This window comes from Sapajus apella, unplaced genomic scaffold (genome assembly GCF_009761245.1).
Source record: "Sapajus apella isolate SASKATOON/1434 unplaced genomic scaffold, GSC_monkey_1.0 scaffold3, whole genome shotgun sequence".
Classification (NCBI taxonomy): Eukaryota; Metazoa; Chordata; class Mammalia; order Primates; family Cebidae; genus Sapajus; species Sapajus apella.
This window is the reverse complement of record NW_022436943.1, coordinates 32,128,954-32,150,798: the sequence shown is the minus strand read 5'-3', so window position 1 is coordinate 32,150,798 and position 21,845 is coordinate 32,128,954. Positions and strand designations below refer to the sequence as shown.

The 21,845-nt window shown below is 37.0% G+C and overlaps 1 protein-coding gene and 1 long non-coding RNA gene across 9 annotated transcripts in view; one reads left to right on the top strand and one right to left on the bottom strand.

Moving 5' to 3' along the window:
* RSPO2 (R-spondin 2) overlaps nucleotides 1-21,845 on the top strand; it is a 223,442-nt gene that overhangs the window by 144,767 nt on the left and 56,830 nt on the right. For 7 of the 8 annotated variants that reach the window (XM_032251699.1, XM_032251690.1, XM_032251705.1 and 4 more), the window contains 2 exons: nucleotides 9,448-9,591; nucleotides 12,056-12,244. In XM_032251699.1, the coding sequence (XP_032107590.1) occupies nucleotides 9,448-9,591; nucleotides 12,056-12,244 (333 nt within the window). The remainder of the gene's footprint in view (nucleotides 1-9,447; nucleotides 9,592-12,055; nucleotides 12,245-21,845) is intronic. The other variant, XM_032251714.1, reaches the window with a different exon arrangement.
* The window catches only part of LOC116532544, a 177,196-nt gene continuing 164,381 nt past the window's right edge, over nucleotides 9,031-21,845 (bottom strand). Inside the window, exon 4 of the long non-coding RNA XR_004260899.1 lies at nucleotides 9,031-9,267. This is a non-coding gene — a long non-coding RNA (uncharacterized LOC116532544). The remainder of the gene's footprint in view (nucleotides 9,268-21,845) is intronic.

The window sequence follows — 21,845 nt, the reverse complement described above, 5'->3', positions numbered from 1 at the left end:
GGATGGCATATTGACTTCGTTGATGACTGATCAGGAGTCATCATTCTTGATTTATCAATACAGTGTGAATAAAATTAAAAATATTAAAAGTATTCCCATGTCAAGATAACTGAATTACAGCATCCTCATGCTCATCTGATGTTTGTCTTATGCCCACAGCCAGATGGAGTATGTAAGACATCACTATGCCTCCCCAAGCTTAAATGCTACTATTTGGTGTTTTCAAAATAAAACTCTTTATTTTTTTTCCTTTTTTCTATCAAGGTGCCTGATGGATTTCAGTAATTCTCTAGTCTAGGGGTCAGCAAATTATGACCCAAGGGCAAAATTTGGACGGCTATCTTTTCTGTAAGGCCCCTGAGCTAAGAATAGCTTTTAGATTTTTTAAAGTGATTGAGATTTAAAACAAAAAATCAGAACAATATTTTATGACACATGAAAATGATACTTTTAAATTTCTATGTTCATAAAGTTTTATTGGAAAACAGCCATGTTGAATCATTTACATATTGCCTATGGCTGTATTTTGTGTTACGACAGAGATGAGTTGTTTAGACAGAGACCGTATGGTCTGAAAAGCCTAAAATATTTACTATCTGGCTTGTTATAGGAAAAGTTTGCTCTAGCCTATTTGGAGTGTAAAGGGATTAAGAGATTCTTCTTGTTTTCCTTGGATAAAGGTTGAGTGGAGGGTAAGACATATATTAGCTTACATGTGCTTTTCCATTTAGTTGGGTGGAGAGATGTACATTTTCCAACCTTTGGAAAAATCCAACTAAAGATGCAGGTCTGAAGTTTATTAAACCGCTCTAGTTCAACCTTAATATAAAAGGGTGACAAGTGACCAAAAAAAGGAAAAGCACAAGAACTAACCAAGATGAGAGTTATAATAATGGCAGGAATTTAATATTTGACAGGAGATACTAATTTGGCTTATAAGTTTTGAAACTTTTCATTACGATCACATTCATTTCCTATTTTATTTTGAGGTAGTTGTCCTTCTCCCACTGCTTCTCACCTCTACCATGGGGAAAAAAGTTCCTTTTAAAGCATTTAACACTCCTAGCGAATGTGTTCATTTTAATTTCATTTGTTTTGAGAATGATTTCAAATGTGCATCACTCGAATATATGAGAAATAGAGCCAATATTTGCAGAGTTCCTCATTATTTTACCACATGATTTTACACAAACCTCAATGTTTCTTCATATTTTTTGTATATGGGTACGCACGATATAATATTTAAACATTCAAATATTACAGTGAAGCAACTAGTAGCATATTTCAAAAGTTTGAATTTGGAGTTTTTAAAAAGTAAACTGTTGCAACACTTCAAGTTAAATATTTTTCCCTGATTTTTGACAGCATATATATCCTCAGACGTTAAAAGACTGAAAGGCATATAAGAGAAGTCTATAGCTGTCTGAAAAACAGTATGTAAATTTCTAGATAGAGTCCACTAATCCTACCTAATTGGAACTTGAGGATTAAATCACAGGCTAGGTCAGGATTTTACTGTATGATATAGGTAAGTCAGGTATTTCCCACTTTTTATCTGACGGTTAAGTGGGTAGGGCATAAAAGACAATGTGATTTCGACCCTCTGTCCCCACCAGGTCAAATTGCCTTTAGATCTTAGTTTCCTAATTCCTGGTTCCTAATGTTCAAAGCAGATGATTTTCCATGTAGGTGCCCAACAGATTATTGTGATCAATTTGTGACCTAAACAAGGGTGACGGCACTGAATTTACTATAGACAGTGGGCAGTGCCCTTTATTGGGTAGTGTCCTTTATTTGAGCAGTGCATATATATGTATTTTTATTAAAACTATATGTATACAGTGTATTAAAATTATATCTAGTTTTTCCACTTGGAGTATTCTGTTTGAGCTTCCTTCCATCCACCATCTTGAACTGTCATGCTTTTGTCCTAGTTGTTAGATTAAAAATGTTTTATTTTATTTATTATTGATATTTAATAGTTGTATGTATTTTTAAGAGGACATGTGATATTTTAATATCTGTATACCATGTGAAATGATTAAATCAGAGTAATTGGGATATCCATCACTTCAAACATTTACCTTTTGTGTTGGGAACATTGCAGTTCTCTTCTATTTTGAAATATATAATAAATGATTGCTAACTATAGTTTTCCTATTGTTCTATTGAATACTATAACTTACTTCTTCCCTCTAACTGCATGTTTGTAGCCCTTGACTAAATTCTTTTCATCCCCTTCTCTTCCTAGTCCTTGGTAACCACAATTCTACTCTCTGTCTTCATAAGATCTACTTTTTTAGCTCCCACAGGTGAATGAGGATATTTGATATTTGTCTTTCTGTGCCTGGTTTATTTCACTTAATGTAATATCCCCCAGTTCCAACCAGGTAGTGGGAAATAACAGGATTTCATTCTAGTTTTATGGCTGAATAACATTCTATTGTGTGTGTATACATACATTTTCTTTATCCTTTCATCCATTGATGGGGACTCAGGTTGATTCCATATCTTGGCTATTATAAATATTGCTGCAACAAACATGAAAGTGCAGACATCTCTTCGATTTCCCTTCTTTTGAATATATACTCAGCAACGGGATTGCTGAATCACATGGTAGTAAATTTTTATACTCATAAAAGCTGACTTTTTGATAGCTAATTACACAGCAGGTACTATGCTGAGATCTTTGCACTTATTAAGCCTCTGAATCCTCTTAAGCCTACGAGATAGAGGCTGATGTTACCTTTTTTAAAAAAATACATGAGGACATTAAGACAAAGAGTGCTTCGTTGACTTGACCACAGTCACACGATAGTAAGTGGTCCAAGATTCTAACCTCAGATCTGCTAACCACTGTACTACTTGAGTGGCCACTATACTCTCAACATAGTTCTTATTTCCTGCCCCTTGCTCTTATTCTAAGGGTCCTGTTCTGAATTTGACATAATTGAATTTCATCCTATTCCAACTATCCTAACTAATTTAACTCTTTTATTTAGGTTGAAATATAATGAAGCCTCTAATGAGCTATGTGTTAATTGATTGTATTATAGAAAATGTAATTTTAGCTTAGGATTAATAATTTTTATCAATACACAGTCTAATGGAGTTACTGCAATGGTAAATATTAGAAATGCATGATTTTCGTAATATAAAGCTTAAAATATAGGGATATTTATAACGCCATTGCAAATTTTGAGAAGAAATGTTAAATAGTAGTATTTGAAATTGTTAGATAAGCCTAAAATATTTATTTTTTAAAAACCTCCTATTAAGTTTCATAATCTAGAGCTTTCCAGGTGAAAATTTGCTAAAAGTCTAATTTTGAATGTTTGGGGAACAAACTGTGCCTTTAATTTCTGTTCAGTTTTAACACTCAGTGGGGAGAGAAATCTGTAGAGGTTTCTAGGGGTTGGCTTGATGTCCTTTGATTCTTGCATCTGCTACTTGAGGACTAAATAAATGCCCTGTTGTGTGTCAGTGACTGCCACATTAACATCTGATGCTAATGATGATTAGATGCCACAATAGCATCTGAACAGAGATGCTATTTTAAAATAAGAGCAGCTGGACAACAAGCAGTTGGATTTTCATGGCATGCTAAGGAAGTCGGAAGTCCATAGCCCTGATGGGCATAAAGAAATAAGAGAACACAGATTTCTAGAGGTGTTTGGGGTCCCTTCTACCTTATTGACTTCTTCCCTTTCTCCAATAATTGATTGTAATAAATATAATTACATTTTTAAGCTGGATTTAACAAAGGTTGATGTTTCTCTGCTTTTAATTTGAGGGTTTACTTTTCTCATTTATATGATTGACCATGCTGAGATATTCAGTTAAGAGATGGTTCTTGTCATCTTGGTTTTGCTGGGAAGAGAAACAAAAGGAACTCTGTCCCTTTGCCAAGTGCCCTGAGAGCACTATGAGACCAAAGGAAAGTGATAGTTGTATGATGAAAACTGGTTTCTCTCAGCTTTTCATCTTCTCCTTCACTTGGTTTGTTACTTTTATGGATTCATTATAACTCCTCTCCCCAGTACTGTTAGTTCTTAGAGGGTTGAGCCTCCCATTGGTTTTCCTGACCTGTGCTCTCTTCTGCTTTCAGAAAGGTTAACTTTCTGACCATATTCACTCCCCATATCGCTCTGTCTATACTTCTAGCATAGAGTAGTCACTTTATTCCCTAATTGCCTGTCTGTGGAGCTTTCCCTTCAGTAGACTGAAGATCCTGTGGTAAAAGGACCTTGTTTTCTCATCTGTGCTTCTATGTATCTATCAGGATGGTTGGCCCATAGGGGCTGTTACCTGTCTTAATGAGGAAACACGGTGAAATTATGCTCATACCCAGAATCTACAGGGACTAGTCACTGCTAGTCAGACCCAGCCCCTAATCTTAAACTGAGCTTCATTTTTATCAATACTAATTATTACTCATATACTTAAAACCACTCAAAACATGAATAATTTGTAATCCCTACCCACAGCCTCTAAACCCAAGTATCCATTCCTGTCACCTAACCTCCGCTTCCTCCAGGCCACTCCTCATCGGCCCATCACACGCCATGCAGATTTTCTTTATTGCCTCATCATGAAGGCAGCCACCCTTGCCAGGACTCTGCTGCTTCCTGTCACTCGAAAACTTGCTCATCTGAGGTTCCAACTTTCATAGCACACATCACCCACCTTCCTCTGATAGTTGTGTTCTCCAGTATAATTGTTTTCAGGTGTTTAACCGTTGGTTCTTCCACATAATTTGTAGTTCTTTACAATAAGTATGGCTTTTTAATATTAGAAATACTTACAGTGCATGTGCAATCAATCTCACTAAGCATGCAAATATTACAGAAATCGAATTTTAAAATGGCATTCGTGTTCATTTATTTGGCAAGCATTAAAACTCCACCGTGTGTCCAGTACTGTGTTAGGACTGGGAATTCACAGATGGGGGGAAAAAAACCAACTTTAACAGCAGAACAGAAATGGGTCCCTTTTCTGTCTCTAAGGTACCCAACACATGCCTCTAATATCTCCTGTTACATTTTGATGCCCTGTTAGTGCCACATGGACCCCTCTGGCTTAGCACCTCTAGGACAGGGAGTGGGTTTAGAATCTCAGGGTTTGGCACATACTAGATTCTTGGGGAATGTTGGGAATGAACCATTGAGCTGGACTACAGTGTGATTTGAAAAATGTTATATTAGAGCCTGTACAAGGTACTGTGGGAGGATAGGAGAGAGGGTACTTAGCCTATTTTTCTGTTTCTTGGCCGAGGCAAGCCCTTCTTGCCAAATGACAGCCTTGTCAGACTGCATTTGGATGCAGTTTCACTTGGACAGTAATTTTACTTAAACCAATATTGGCAGTCCTCATTTGGTCGGTTACATTTTTAAGGAGGCACTGTAATGTAGAAGCATGTAAGTTGGCTAAACTAGGGTCTTTTATTTGAGCAAGGACTTAAAGCCCATATTTTTATAGAAAAGGCCTATGTTTAGTAAATTTTAATATACCTATTATATAGTGTCAGTTTTCTAAGGTTCAGCAGTCTATTGTATGATCCTACTGGTGTTCTAATGGTGAGTAACTCATTTATTTATAAGATTTACATAGAGGTTTTCTAAAGTGCATGGAAGAAACTGTTAACACAGTGGCTGTTTCTTGAGAGCAGGCCTGATGTGCCATTCAGGTGAGAAAAAGGATTTGTATTTTTTCCTGTAAACCTTCTGTACGGCTTTGAGTTTTTACTTATAATGAGAATGTTTTACTTTTATATAAAAATGAGTTAATAGAGTTGATATGAATCCCAGTTATGTGATAAAATGCTGAAGTAGTGTTTGGAAAATGGCTAAAGGCTGGGGGAGGAAGTGTAGAACGATGAAACTTCACAAGTGTTTTTGTCCCTACACACACACACACACACAGAGCAGAAGAGTTACCTCCTGGATAAATGGCTGAACAGAGCAGGGCGTTGTGGTTGGATTGGGAGCTGCTGGGGAAATGTCAAAGGCTGTGAAGCACATCAAGTAGGCGACTTCCTGGATTAGGTGGTTTGTGGAGCTGCTTGCTTTAAAAAGTGTTGGATTTGTAGATGTTTGGGAGCAGATGAGCTCTGTCAGTGCAGGCTGCTGAATGCATGGGCTGCCTGCATTGGTTTTATGTAGTGGCAAAGAACAAATGAGGCCAGGAAGGCCAGCACAGCTTCAGGCGCTAGGACTTGGCACTGATCAAAGCTTTTAAAAGAAATGCTTTATTACAGAGACAATATTTTATTTAGTTTTTTCCCTTACAATTTGAGTGAAGTAAAAGCACCACTATTGAACGTGTGAAAACAAAGGATACTAGAAAGAGATGACTAATGAAGGTATATTTTGAAGATTATAGTAGGTTCAACATTATTAAATCAGGAGTATAATTCATGCACCAAAATCTGAAAATGTTTCAGATGTGATAGATGCCTTTATTCTTGCCTGTTAAAAAGAACTTAATTTTACAATGTTAATGGAGTGGCGCTTTTTTGAATAAACTTAAGTAGGTCACAAATATATATTGTAATAAACTTTTCTATGATACTTTAATTACATAAACATAAAGGATATAATTCAGAAAAATAACTCTAACATATTTCAAAATTCTACCATCCCCTCCCCAGATTAACTTCTCTAAGCTACTTCATACACATGAACACTTGCATGCATAGTTTTATTGTGTCATACTATATATATCTTGCAACCCTGCAACTTGCCGTTTTTTTTCCCTTTTTGAGGCAGGGTCTCACTTTGTTGACTAAGCTGGAGTGCAGTGGCACAAACAGAGCTCACTGCAGCCATGACCTCCCGGGCTCAAGTGATCCTCCTGCTTCAGACCCCTCCAGGTAGCTGAGACAACAGGCACACACTACCATGCCCAACTAAATTTTGTAGAGATGGGGTTTCACCATGTTGCCTAGGCTGAACTTGAACTCCTGAGCTCAAGTGATCCATCCACCTTGGCCTTCCAAAGTGTTGGGATTACAGATGTGAGCCACCATGCCCAGCCAACTTGTCTTTTTTTTTTTTTTGTTAACTTAATTATGGGTTTTCCAGGTCATTACTTATAATTCATCTCGTACTTTTAAATTTGAACATATCATATTTGTATTCTACTTAAATTTGAGAACAAATAATTAAGCTTTCATCTAGCAGGATTTAAACTTGAAGAAGTTAAAAAACACTTTACAGAGAATGACAGGTATTTCAGCAGTTCCATATTCTATGAACTGGTATTAGGAGCATGGAATGAAATGAGGAAAGGGAGCTACAAGTAACAATAAAGATCAGCAAAGGACCTGGTAAAATTAATTCCAAATGCTTGTTGCTGTAACTTTTTGACCAAAAAGCTTATTGGTATGGGTATATTTTAAAGAGAAATCAGGCCTTGTAGATGATAGCTGATTTATGAAGTGTATAGTCCTTTTTTTTTCTCTTTAAGTATAAATGCTTTTTTTCTTCCTCACCCGTTAGTTCTGTTTTATGCTTTTAAACGTTAATCACTATTTCTTGGAAAGTAACTCTACAGCAGGAAGGGCTGCTTGTTTTTTTAAAAATATAGCAAGAAAACTAACAATTTGTGGACATAATGGTCATGTATTTTGACCATGATTAAGAGGTTATTGACCAGTTATGGACCATGGTTTTATTAAAATATAGGTTACAGAAGTTAACACTACAAATGAACCTTTTATGGGGTGATAAACTGTTCTTCCGTGCTCACCATTTCCCTCCCCACCAAAGGAGCAATAGAGTAGATTTGTATGTGGACTTTAACCCACACATATTTGGTGTTTAGTTTATAAATTTGGTAACATTTTAGAAGTTGCATTAGCTGCTTCATAGTGGTCATTTAATACAAAAAGCCTGTTTAGAATCAAAATTGAAAGGCGAAGAGTTGGCATTTTTAATAAGTCTAGACACAGTCATTTCTTATGTGATCTATTTTATGAAATTTATTTTTAGCTTTAAATTTAGCCTTTAAATCACTAAAATCTTCAGTGATTTCATATTTTGGCTACATTTTTTACCCCTTTATCTCTTTGCTTATAGAACTTTATGCTTAAAAGATTTTCTGAATCCTTAAAGCACATAGTATAGTTCTGGAGGCTTGTTAAATGAATACATGTGATGTCACAGAGTTTTTGTAGCACTTTATGTGCCGTCATTTGCATCAGTTAAAACTGTTACAAGTAATAAGGTACATACAGTCTGTTGAAAACCTGACCTTTCAATTTACCAGTCCTCCAAATTTCTTTACTTTCCTTGAAGAGTAGTTAAGAGTGTATTTATTTTCACCTGTGCATGCCAAGGATTTCTGGCCCAGATGTTACTGGCCTACCAGGGAATCTGATCTAGAATACAAGCCTATAAATTATTGCTTCTTTTTATACCTTATTGTAATGTGTGTGGTTTAGTGAAAATATACATGTTTCTAATTTACTGTGGCTTCTATCTGCAGACTACCCATTATGAGCCTGTCAATTTACATATATTATTACAAAACCTTAGAATAGTTTTGTAAGGTCAGTGTTACCCCCTGTTTCATACAGGAGGAAATAGAGACTCAGAGAGGCATATAGTTGTCTAAAGTTACAGAGTTGGTAAGGGCAGAGCCTGATATTCACACCCAGATGTAACACACCTGAAAGCACATCTGTTTCACAAACTTGTAGCAGATTTCAGTTAGTGAGTTATAGAGAGAAAGGTAATAGATTTAAAAGGCAGATGGTTTTGATGGCTTTCAGAACGAATTCAGCTGCTACTATGTGATTTTCTGTTAGTTCCAGATTTCTTATTTGCAAAGTGGAGATTCTATTGCCCACCATGTAGCATTATGGTGAAGATTCAGTAGAAATACATATAAAGCCTTTCACACACTGTAGGTTTTCAACAAAATGACCCAAACTTCCACCCACCCCCAAGTCACCCTCTGATGAATGTAGGTGCCAGTGTTCACCAGTGCCCTATAAAATAGACCATGCATTTTAAAACATTTTAAAAATTAAATTTCTTAACTCATTTACTATACCCAAATGCTTATTACAATGTTCCCATTGTAGGCCTTTTGAGGGCAGACAGATTTCAATAGTGGCAGCAAATAATTTGTAGAAGGAATGTTTTCCTTTTCTTTAGAATTTTTTGTTTTAATCCAATCTGGAGAATAACAACATTTCTGAAAGTTCTCCTGCTGCCTGGGGCCCTGGGCTGGCATCCTCTCTTCGATTATTGATGTGGTAACCTGTTGGAAGAGACAGGAATGATTTAGAATGAGATGGCACCAAAACAAATGAATTAAACAATATTTCTCTGACCATGAGCATTTCAAACTGGCTAACCAGTGAGTTTGTAAACATTTTATTTGTAAAACAAGTACATTTCTTTGACATTTTCTCTTTTTTCTCTTTAAAATTGCTTTTAGGATGCAGAATAGAAAACTGTGATTCTTGCTTTAGCAAAGACTTTTGTACCAAATGCAAAGTAGGCTTTTATTTGCATAGAGGCCGTTGCTTTGATGAATGTCCAGATGGGTTTGCACCATTAGAAGAAACCATGGAATGTGTGGGTGAGTCGTTTTTAATGTAACTCTCAAACTGCGACTTTTAACAGCTTTTTCTTGAAAATAGGCATGCTGGATATATTTAAACTGAAAAATAAATTGGTTCTCTTGTTCATCAGAACTGAAAATTACGTTCTTTGCTGACTTTAAGTATCATGACAAATTGGACAGTCTCGTATCTTGGTATAAAATTTGCTAGTTGTGCATTTGCTAGATTAATCTACTTAAGTGTTGACTAAGTTTGTTTTTTAATCACCTGTGTAATACATCCATTTCTTAATAAATTATTAGTAACTGTTAGAGACAAACATTTTTTTTAGAAGAAAATTTTTCAGCAATACCACGTGAACCAACTACTTTATTGCTTGTGCTATGTGTAGAAATTACAGAGCTGCTTGCTTAGCTGTTTGTGTAAATGAGAAAAAAATGGAAAAGAAATTATTTGTGCCATATTTTGTTGATTATATGTTACAAATGCATTAAAACAATTTTACTAAATTTATATACCTAGAATGCATAATTTAATAAATATACTATTTGTGAAAATGGTAATACACCTTTTATAAATTTTATATCTTCTGAGTGTTAGTAAAATACATTGGCATTTTTATACCACTGATTGAAAGGTAAAGATCTGTCAGTGGCTACATTATGAGGAATCTCTTAATCTAATCATGGATATATTGACATGCCCCCCACCCCCAGAATTTCATTTGGTGTTATATACCTGATATGATATACAACACAGCTGTGTGTTATAGACTTTACATCTCTTAAAATGGAGACTTAGAAGAAAATTGACAATGTTTTTCTATAAAAATTTTGAAGTAGTCTGTAATTGTACATTTGAGAGCTTGCAGAGAAGACATTTAAATAAGTTTTTGAAGAAATAGGCACTTTCACGTTTCTACTTATATGGGAGTTAATACATTTATATAGGCACCACAATTAAGAAAGTCACTAGAATAACATACTCAGAATGTTGAATTTGCTTTTGAGAGGCAGGACACACACATTACAAATGTTCAGTGGAAATGCTGAAATCCTTAACTATAAACATATTATAGAGTTTGATGCATTCCTTGAATTAAAAAAATCTTAATTGACTTTGAAAAGTCTAAGAAGCAGCTATGATACCACTGAGGTCTAGAAGGTGGAAATATTAATTGTATGCGGACTCTGGGCCTAAACCCTCTTTCAGTAGTAAGAAGAGGAGTTTTAATGGTGAAGTGGATGAGGAGGTTTAGCTTTGTATACCTTTATCCTTTTAGTTTCTCCTCTCCCTCTCTGGGGAGTTGGAGGGTAGCCTTTTTTCCACTATGTGGACTTAACATAGGGGATGCTAAAAGCTTTTACGTATGTAGTAAAAACATATATTTTCAAATGACTGATCACATCTGTTTAGTTTTCAAACTGTAGTAATGTACAACACCAATATGGGGAATAAGAACCATGGTCTCCAGACACCTGTTGAAAGAACAGAAAAAATCAAAATGCAAAGCAAGCTCCCCCTATTTTTCACCAAGTTCTTCTAAAATAAAATACATTTGTGGATTTGGTGGAGGCACTTTCAGAATTAGCCTGTAAAATTTTGTCTTCTGTCGTGATAGGCAATAGTGTCTTCTACTTTAGGTTTCAGCTGCTGACTCTTTTAAAAGTTACACATTTCAGTGTCATTAGAACTATTCATAACAGCAAAAACATGGGATCAACCTAAATGTTCATCAGCGATAGACTGTATAAAGAAAATGTGGTACATATATACCATCAAATACCATGCAGCCATAAAAAAGAATGGGATCAAGTCCTTTGCAGGGACAAGGATAGAGTTGGAAGCCATTATGCTCAGAAAACTAATGCAGGAACAGAAAACAAAACACCTCATGGTTTCACTTATAAGTGGGAGCTGAATGATGTGAATGCATGAACACAAGTGGGGGAACAACACACACTAGGGCCTGTCAGGATGGAGGTGATGTGGGGAGGGAGAGCATCAGGAGGAATAGCTAATGGATGCTGGGCTTAATACCTAGGTATTAGGATGATCTGTAGAGCAGACCACCATGGCACACTATTACCTGTGTAACAAACCTGCACATCCTGCACATGTACCCCTGAACTTAAAAGCTGAAGGAAAAAATATAACTGACCAATAGTACCCTTTAAAAACTGAACTAAGACAAATGGAAAGTAACAGCTTATGAATTACTTAAGGGACATTGGATTTTTTGTTTTTGTTTTTCTTTCTTTTTTTTTTTTATTTTTGATAGAAATACCCTGTGGTTCAAAAAATTAAAGTTCCGAAAGGCGAGTAGAGGTCTTCAAGGGCTGTACCCTTTAATTTTTGGTATCTGAAGGCAGGGGGAAGGGGGAATGAAGGAACACTGCTATGTAAATTTGATGTCAGTGAAGCAAATGGATACTAACTTACATATTTGTGTTTTTTTCTTTTTCTAACAATCTTTACTAGAAGGATGTGAAGTTGGTCACTGGAGTGAATGGGGAACTTGTAGCCGAAATAATCGCACATGTGGATTTAAATGGGGTTTGGAAACCAGAACACGGCAAATTATTAAAAAGCCAGCAAAAGACACAATACCGTGTCCAACCATTGCTGAATCCAGGAGATGCAAGATGGCAATGAGGCATTGTCCAGGAGGTAGGTTTGGATATATAATCACTACTGTGCACTATGTGCTTTCTGAGTTCTCCCACTTTCTACCTACCCTCCCTTCCAAAAATAATTATTTATCTATGAAGGAAGTCTGATAATATTGGTGAGAGGATAAAGTTTTGTTGTACTTATTTAAAAACAAATGCTTCAGTTGTGAAAAATATTAAGTGCACATTTTATTGCTTTCATAATACCTTAAGCATAATTTAGGAGAGTACCTTAGCAATTAGCTTTCTAAAATAAGATTTCTAAATGTGTTTTAGTGGCTTTTTCTGCAAATGTACCATAAAAGCGGGTCCTTACGAAATCAGGCCTTTGCAGATGTTGCTCTGAGGGAAGCGGCCAACTTTCAGTTGAGAAGAGTTTAGATTAGAAAGGTTTATGGAGTCTGTAAAATCATCTGCGTCGTTACTAGTTGAAGATGACAACTTAAAATAAACTTGCCCAAACACTGGGAGGAATAAACATTGTCTTAATGTTACCACAATTAGCTGTTTCTCTGTGTTTTGATGATAATTTGTAGAAAACAGCTACTGGTATGTGTGTGTTTATTCACATCTTTGTAGTAATTGTGCTGATTTGCAGTAATTATTCTGTAATAACAGGATTAGGTCCATTTAGAAATTGGAAGAGTACATAGCTGAGGTGCTGGCCGGCGCGGAATCAGTAAGTTGAAATGCAGGTCTGAGCCCTGTCACTGTGCCCTCCCTAAAGCAGTAATCACTGGGTTACATTTATTTTATCACTAGTAGATGCTACATCACCATTTGCTCAAAATAGAAGAGTGAAAAAGAAAGTTGTGTTTGGAATACTGCTCTGTAAAATAACTATAACTTTTGTTTGCCTTCATTCTGTTTTTTGGTGCATAGCTTTTCAGCTTTATGACCATAGCCCAGAAACAGAATATATAACTGCTTAAACAGGTTTATGACTGTGTTATGCAGCCTCAGAGAGAGTGTCTATGATCCATGGAGAAGGACAAAACTTTTAAGATTCGAAGACTCCAGTCAGCCTTTGAGAACTATTAGATCCAGATTCAGAAGCTACTATTAGGAAAGGAGCTTTTCCTCTTGAATTAGTTTTGCTTTTTCTTACTGGATCTTTGAAACAAAGTTTTTGTGGGTTTGCTTTCCACTAACAAGGATGGTTTTGTTCACTTAAACTAGGTATTTTTTGGTCAAAATATAAGAAAATATTTTCTTAAAAACTAATAAGACTGCATTTAACCTGCAGTCTTCTCCCTAAAAACAAACCTGATGTATTCAGGTATTGAAAATAAAGACTTTCTTTGTTATGTATTGTTTATATAACTAGCCCCTCCCCCATTCCTCTTCCAGCAATGTGGTCCCCCAATTGTGGTTTACATTAATAGCAAAAATTAACTTGAAAATGCTCCTATAACAAACACGCTTATATGTAACAAGAGCCTTTCCTCCAAAACTCTTTATTTTGACTTAGCCTCGGTCTTGTTTGAGAATTTTCTAGATAATAGCTAGATTGTTAACCATAATATTTATTGCATTTGTATTTTTTATGTTATCAACAACAACATACTATCTTAATCAAATACAACTTGATAGTGTCAGCAGTTTAAATTATGCCAAAACAAATGCTTATGTATCATCTGCTAATCTCCTTTTGACAAGCTAACCAGTAACAGACTTGATTTAATTCTTACTGAAGTTTTACCAAGTTTTACTTATTAGGAAAGACTAGCTATAGCTCTAATTCTTGCATCTACATTTTCAGTTTAATCAAATCAATTTTATATAACCTTTAAATAGGTTTTCAAAGTTATATTAATTTTTTTTACTGTTTAATAAAAGGAAACTAAATGTTGAGAGAAATGGCAAATTATTCTGTAACAAAGCAACTTATATTTACAAATGTAGGAGATGAAAACTGGAAAACTTGCTTTGTAACTTGAGCACATATTGATAAAAATTGGCATAACTTCCTGGGGAGTATCCCACCTTGCCTTAGGTGAGAGAGGGAAAAGTTCCTTTTTTCAATAGGTCATGGTGACTAATGGAAGAATGGAGAAGAAAGCCACTTTATCCCTTTTTACATCTTGATTTGATTTCAGTGATCTGCTTTGACAAACCATGCAAAAATGTAAGTCGTAATCAGGTTGAGAATACAGGCTTTTTTAAGATCTTTGCAACATATGTATGGATTTTTCTCCTGTTGGAGCCAATCTTAACCTGATTGCACACAAACGCAGCCTTAAGCTCCTTCACACTAAAGCAGCAGCACGTTAGAATCAGCTGCTTTCGATTACTGAAAGGCATTAAGTTAGAGGTCAGTGTAATGGTATAGTCATCACTATGCATATAAGATATTACATTGAAAACTATTAAATATGAAAACAAATGGCTTTAAGAGTTTGAAAAAAACAGTGTAATGCTTAGCCTAGTTTTTCCTTAACTATCATATGCTTATTTGCTTTCTTTCTTTTTTTTTTTTTTTTTAAAGAATATCTGGAAATATCTTTAGTAGATTGATTTACACTTAAAGTACTCAGTGTTCATTCCCAAACTTTTCCTTTAAATCAGTTATCTTTTTCTTTCATTTTTGATAGCATAACCTATAAGGTTTCCTGGGCTTTTCCAACAATCATTCTTCAGGGTCCTGGTCTGTAGAGATATCTGGGTCCCTACATCCTGTCAACTCATTAATTCCATGATTCTTGACAAGTCACTTAACCTCTCTTGGCCTCCATTTCCTCATTTTTAAAATTGAGGGTTTGTAGGGTAGGTGATCTCTGAGATCCTGTTCTGTTCTAAAATCTGATGATTTTAGGATTAATTGCCAAAAGATGCAGGCAAGTTCCATGGCTGTCATATGAGGTGAGGAAGAGACTTTGGAAGGCCAGGAGCATAGTTTCACAATGAAGGATCTGAACACTTTCCCAGTAGCTGCCCCCTGCAGTTGCCGAGCCTTCCACATCCAGCAGCTTCCAGCTTCCTGCTTCAGGAAGGACTCTGTTTGGTCCTTCAAAGATTAAACAAGATTCTTTTAAAATGTGTGCATGACCTGTGACTTAGCTACCAATATAGCAGAAGTACATAGAATGACAAAAGGGAGCATAAAAGATCATGGAAAAAAGAGAAAGATGGAGAATGAATGAGAGAATAAAAATATTGTATAGTGAGTATAGGAAACAAGTGAAAAAAAGAGTGAATTACTTGAAAATAAAAGCTGTACTCATTGCAGATATAACTGTCTCCATTCCCTTTGCCCTCTCCCCAAGTGTACTAATTAATAAAATTAATCATATTGGGACTAATTTATGAATATATAACCTGAACCTTTAAGTGGAAAGAATTCCAAGTCTGGGCCATGTCATACATTAGGGAATCTTAATACAAAAGTATAAACATGTTTTTGTCATATGTTTAAATGATACATGGAAGAACAAATTTGTGGTTGCTAAGGTTTGATGTTGGAGGATGCTTATGTACAGGACAAAATATCATCTGTAGGTGGCTGTAGTCTTCTCTTCTTTCACAGGATGGACCAACATCATGATCTCAACCTGAAAATATTCTGTACTATCTGTATGGGACTCCTTTTTTTGTCAAGCTCCATCACAACTCATTTTGTTAATTTACTTCATCAGATATTTGTCGAGCACTGCTATGTGCCAATCATATGTCTAGGCATGGGATTGCTCAAAGAGTCCTTAGTTTTTTTTCTAGCAAGAATAGCTACAATAAAGAAGTGGATGAATGTGTTTAATCTCATGTGGAGACAAGTGCTGTGATAGGGAGGATAGGCAGCTAATGAATGGGTCAGTGTATACTATGTTATGTAGGGTGATCAGGAAAATTGAGGAAGTTACATTTGATGAGAGATCTAAATGAAGAAGATATTTTGAAGCTCTAAGGGAAATTGTTTTTGAGGAATCCTTGATTCTTCTGCCATATTTTAGGGAAGAGGAAAGAACTGAGCTCAATGGAGGCTCTGACTGGTCCAAGGTGATACATAACAAGTTATTGGTGGTAGAACCAAGAGAGTAGGACCATCATCTTGCTGCTTAGAAAACCTGTTTTCCTGCGCTTTTTCCTTGGTCTTTATGATAAAGACTTAAGATAAAGCCATGGTTGTCCAACATTAAAGTACCCAACTTTTAACTATTTCTCCCTCCAATGCAGAAATATCATTTTACTTTTGCTCTACAAATGCTTTTAAACAACATAGTACCCTGCTATCGCCACCCCTTCCAATTTGGAATCACTGGTGAAACATATCCCAAAGGGCACTGCATAAAGGCCAAAGTGTTGAGCCACTGGCTTTGCTTTGATTCAGCTTCCCCTGTGAAAGCCCTATTCTCCTTTAGAGTCATTGGTCCTTGGTTGGCAAGGGGAAAAATGTGGCTTCAAGATTGTGGTTGCCATCCTTAATCTTTCAAAGCCCACCCTCTAGAGGAGACTGCCTTGTGTGGAGCCAAACCCAACAGTCCTCTCTGACCATTCTCCTTGGCCTGCACAGAAGCCCTGGGTAACCTGATCCCATCCTCACATCAGATGGCTCTGTGCCCAGCATAGTTTTTCTTTCTGACACATTTCAACTGTCGGACTCAGAGTAATTAAGGTGATGGTTTGGCATATGCTGGGGTAGCTTTTTGAGTCTTTTGCTGATGGCTGCCTCAACTCACAGCAGTTCTTTAAGCTCCAGTAACATTTTGTTAGTACTGGGCTAAAATTTAAATATGAAATGTGCTACTGTATGCTATTTTAATTTTATATGCTTTTTTTTTTCTTCAAAAGTGGTTCTTGGTAAGAAATGAAAGAAAATACAAATTTGCCACTTAGAACCTTAATCTCTGGAAAAATCTACTTTTTAAAGGTAATAGTAAGACTTCTCTAATCTACGTTGTGTGTGTGTGTGTGTGTGTGTGTGTGTGTGTGTGTGTGGGTGTGGGTGTGGGTGTGTAACTGACAGGAACATGTGGACTAGGTATTAGATAATATAACCAAAGAAGGTTGTAGATTGTGAGCAGGAAATAAGCACATTTTTCAATGGGACAGGGTCAATAACATATGCTATGCACACATGTTCTATATTTCTCTGTTTTGTTTACCTTTGAGTTGCAATTTATATGGTCTGCTTTATACATGTCACCCTAAAGAGTAGTTTGGAAGAGAGGAGATAAGAGAGAACCTCTTTTCTTTTAGAGTTTGTCAAGAATGTCGATATTAAAATTTTTATGTGAAGAAGAGAGCATCTAAAAGGAAATTCTTATTGCCTTTCTGTTTGCTGTGCTTAAAGTATTATGATGTCTCTCTGAGAAATAAATGATTTGTGTTAGTCATTTTAAGTTAAGCAAGTTATACTATTTTCTAGGTACTTTTCCATTTACGTTTACATTTCCAAATGTAAATCTGGAAATGTAAAGCTAAATGTAGTGTGTGTGTGTGTGTGTGTGTGTGTGTGTGTGTGTAAGTGAGTATAAACTGGGAGGTTACCCGTAAGTAGCCACTCTAAAATGTTAATGTATTATTATTAAGTTGATGTTAAACAAAGATCCACTTGCCTCTAAACATCCCTTTCAGTAACTGAAGTGTCTGAAATTCCTGCTTCAGGGGTCTTAACAGACTCTTAAGAGGAATCCCTTTTCTCCCCCAAGCCCATACTGGCATATTTAATATTTTTACTCGTTTCCTGAAAGTTGGCAGAGGATAATAATTGGCACGTGGTGGTGGTGGTGGTAGTAGGTTTTCTTTTCATGGAATGATTTCTTTCAGATTTACTAATTGTAGCATATTGGAAGGTAAGGGTCTGAGGAAATGCACAGAAAAGGGGGCTCCAAATTAAGTACAGTCTTGGGCATATACATAGACACAAACATAAACATAAGGGGGTGAAAAACACTCATAACATGGGGGCTATGGGGGTGGACATGAGACAACTTCTTTTCTCAGTTTCATTTTGAGCCAATCCTAGTGCCAGCCTTGCTTGCCAGAGGAGGCAGGGAGTGAGTGAACTAGTGGAAGAAGCCTCACCTTTGTTCTGTTCTCTGAAGCTTCCCATCTGGAATCTCTACCAGCCCCATTTCAATGTAGTCTGGGGCAGTACGTACTAGTCTCTTTTATGGGTACTTGTAAAAAGAATTTCTCAACTACATATTGCCACTGAAGACCCAAACTTCTATGTAGTAAGCTACTCTTATGGTCATATAAAATATATAAAATGATTTTTACAACCCTCCAAAATAAAAACAACTTTAATAGGACACACATGGTGTCAGTGGTATATATTTTCCCTCCTCCATAAGAAGACTCTTTTTTCCCTTTTATAAGATAAGAAAGTCTTAAGTATAAATGCCCTAACCATTTCTTAGAACAACTTATTCTCAGCCAGGTGTGGTGGCTCACATCTGTAATCCCAGCACTTTGGGAAGATAAGGCAGGCAGATCCCCTGAAGTCAAAAGTTTGAGACCAGCCTGGCCATCATGGTGTCTCTACTAAAAATAGAAAAATTATCTAGGTGTGGTGGCATACACCTGTAATCCCAGCTACTCAGAAGGCTGAGGCAGGATAATCTCTTGAACCTGGAAGGCAGAGGTTGCACTGAGCAGAGATCGTGCCACTGCACTCCTGCCTGTAGGACAGAGTGAGACTCTTTCTCAAAAACAAATAAATAAACAAACAAAAACAACTTATTCTCCTCATCACCTCATCAGATACTTCTCTGTAATCTTTAAATGGTGTTGATAAAAAGAACAGTCAGTGTATATGTGCCATATTTTCTTTATCCAGTCTATCATTTGATGGGCATTTGTGTTGGTTCCAAGTCTTTGGTGTTGTGAACAGTGCCACGTGTCTTTATAGTAGAGTGACTTAGAATCCTTTGGGTATATACCAGTAATGGGATTGCTGGGTCAGGCCCTGTCGGGGGTGTGGGGTGGGGGGCAGCGGAGAAATAGCATTAGGAGAAATATCTAATATAGATGACGGGTTGATGGGTGCAGCAAACCAACATGGTACACATGTATATCTGTGTAACAAACCTGCATGTTCTGCACATGTATCCCAGAACTTAAAGTATAATAATTTAAAAAAAGTAGTTGGGTTGCTCATTTAGATTTCCTGTAATACTTCTCCAGCTACTAGATTGACCTAGAGCTGTGTGTGTAGATATCCTTCATGATCAGAAGACAAACATTTTAGTGAAAAGGATGACAGAATTTTACTAAAATCTCAGCATGATTCATGTTGTCATCATATAGAAGTAGTTAAGATGATAAAATTACTTCGTGTAACAGGTGGCAATTATTTTTGATGAATTTAACCTAAAAATGTTAAGGTAGTAGTTTTTGCTTTACAACTGACGTGTTAATATGATACTCAGACCTAATGTTACTTTGTATTAATATTATCTTCTTGGAGATGATCCAAGATGGCCAAATAGGAACAGCTCTGGAGTGCAGTTCCCAGCGAGAATTCAGAGGGTGAGTGAACACCACATTTCCAAATGAGTTTTTACTGCCCACAGACCAGGAGATTCCCGGGCAGAAAGGCACCATGAGCCTTCACAGCTGTTTCAGCCAGTGCAGCGGGTTTTCTCCATATAAAAACTCACACAAACCTGGGTGGCCATTTCAACTGGTGCCTGGAACACCTGGGAGATGGAGTTGCCCATTCAGCTGAAAAAAAGGGGGCTGAAACAGGAAGCCAGTGAAAAGTGGGACCTGGCTTGGCAGGTCCCACTCCCACAAAGACCAGCAACCAGAAACACTCTGGATTGAGAATTTCACAGCAAGCACAGCTGGAGCGGGACCGTACAGCTCTGTGGGGAGAAGGGCATCCACCAGTATGAGGCAGTCCACCATTACCGAGGCAATCTGCCATTTTCGAGGCAGTCTGCCTCTACAGAGAGAGTTTGCCATTACCGAGGCAAACTGCCATTACCGAGGCAGTACTAACTATACCTCTATAAACAAAACTGCAAGGAAGTTCACATAGTAGCTGGGCAGAGCCTACGGCAGCTTAGCAATGCTTCTGCTAGCAGACTGTGATTAGGCTACCTCCTTGCTGGGCAGGGCATCTCTGAAAAAAGGCAGCAGCATGTCAGGAACTTATAAATAAAGCCCCACCTTCCCAGGACAGATCACCTGGGAAAAAAAGGAGTTTGAGTTCCACTGCAGCAGACTTAAAACATTCCTGCCCAGCAGCTCTGAATGGAAAAACAGAGCTCACAGCTCAGCACCTGAGCTCCTATAAGGGACAGACTGTCTCCTCAAGCAGCTCCCTGACCCCTTTATATCTAAAGGGACATATTCTAAAGGAGAGCTCATGCTGACATCAGGCGTGTATCCTTCTGGGACAAAGATAACAGAAGAAGAAACTGGCAGTAACCCTTACTGTTCAGCAGCCACCACAGGTGATCCCTAAGCAAACAGGATCTGGAGTGGATCTCCAGCAGTCCTGCAGTGGAGGGGTCTGACTGTTAGAAGGAAAACTAAAAAACAGAGTGGAATAACTTCATCATCAACAAAAAGGAAGTCCACTCAGAGACCCCATCCAAAAGTCACCAACTACAAAGACCACAGATAGATAAATCCACAAAGATGGGAAGAAGCCAGCATAGAAAGGATGAAAACACCAAAAACCAGAATGCCTCCCCTCCTCCAAGGGATCACAACTTATCACCAGCAAAGGAACAAAGCTGGATGGAAAATGAGTCTGATGAATTGACAGAAACAGGCTTCAGAAAGTGGGTAATAACAAACTTCTCTGAGCTAAAAGAACATGTTCTAACCCAATGCGAAGAAACTAAGAACTTGAAAAATTGTTTGATGAAATGCTAATGAGAATAAACAGCTTAGAGATGAATATAAATGAATTGATGGAGCTGAAAAACACAACATGAGAACTTCGCGAAGCATACACAAGTTTTAATAGCCGAATCGACCAAGCAGAAGAAAGGATATCAGAGATTGAAGATCAACTCAATGAAATAAAACAAGAAGGCAAGATTAGAGAAAAATATATAAAGAAATGAACAAAGCCTCCAAGAAATATGGGATTATGTGAAAAGACATAATCTACGTTTGATAGATGTACCTGAATGTGGTAGCGAGAATGAATCCAAGTTGGAAAACATTCTTCAGGATATTATCCAGGAGAACTTCCCCAACCTAGCAAGGCAGGCCAATATTCAAGTCCAGAAAATACCGAGAACACCACAAAGATATTCCTCAAGAAGAGCAACCCCAAGGCACATAATTGTCAGATTCACCAGCGTTGAAATGAAGGAAAAAATGCTAAGGGCAGCTAGAGAGAAAGATCGGGTTACCCACAAAGGGAAGCCCATCAGACTCACAGCCCATCTCTTAGCAGAAACCCTACAAGCCAGAAGAGCGTGGGGGCCAATTTTCAACATCTCTAAAGCAAAGAAATTTGAACCTAGAATTTCATATGCAGCAAAACTAAGCTTCATAAGCGAAGGAGAAATAAAATCCTTTATGAACAAGCAATTGCTTAGAGATTTCATCACCACCAGGCCTACCTTACAAGAGCTCCTGAAAGAAGCACTAAACATAGAAAGGAAAAACCAGTACTAGCCATTCCAAAAATG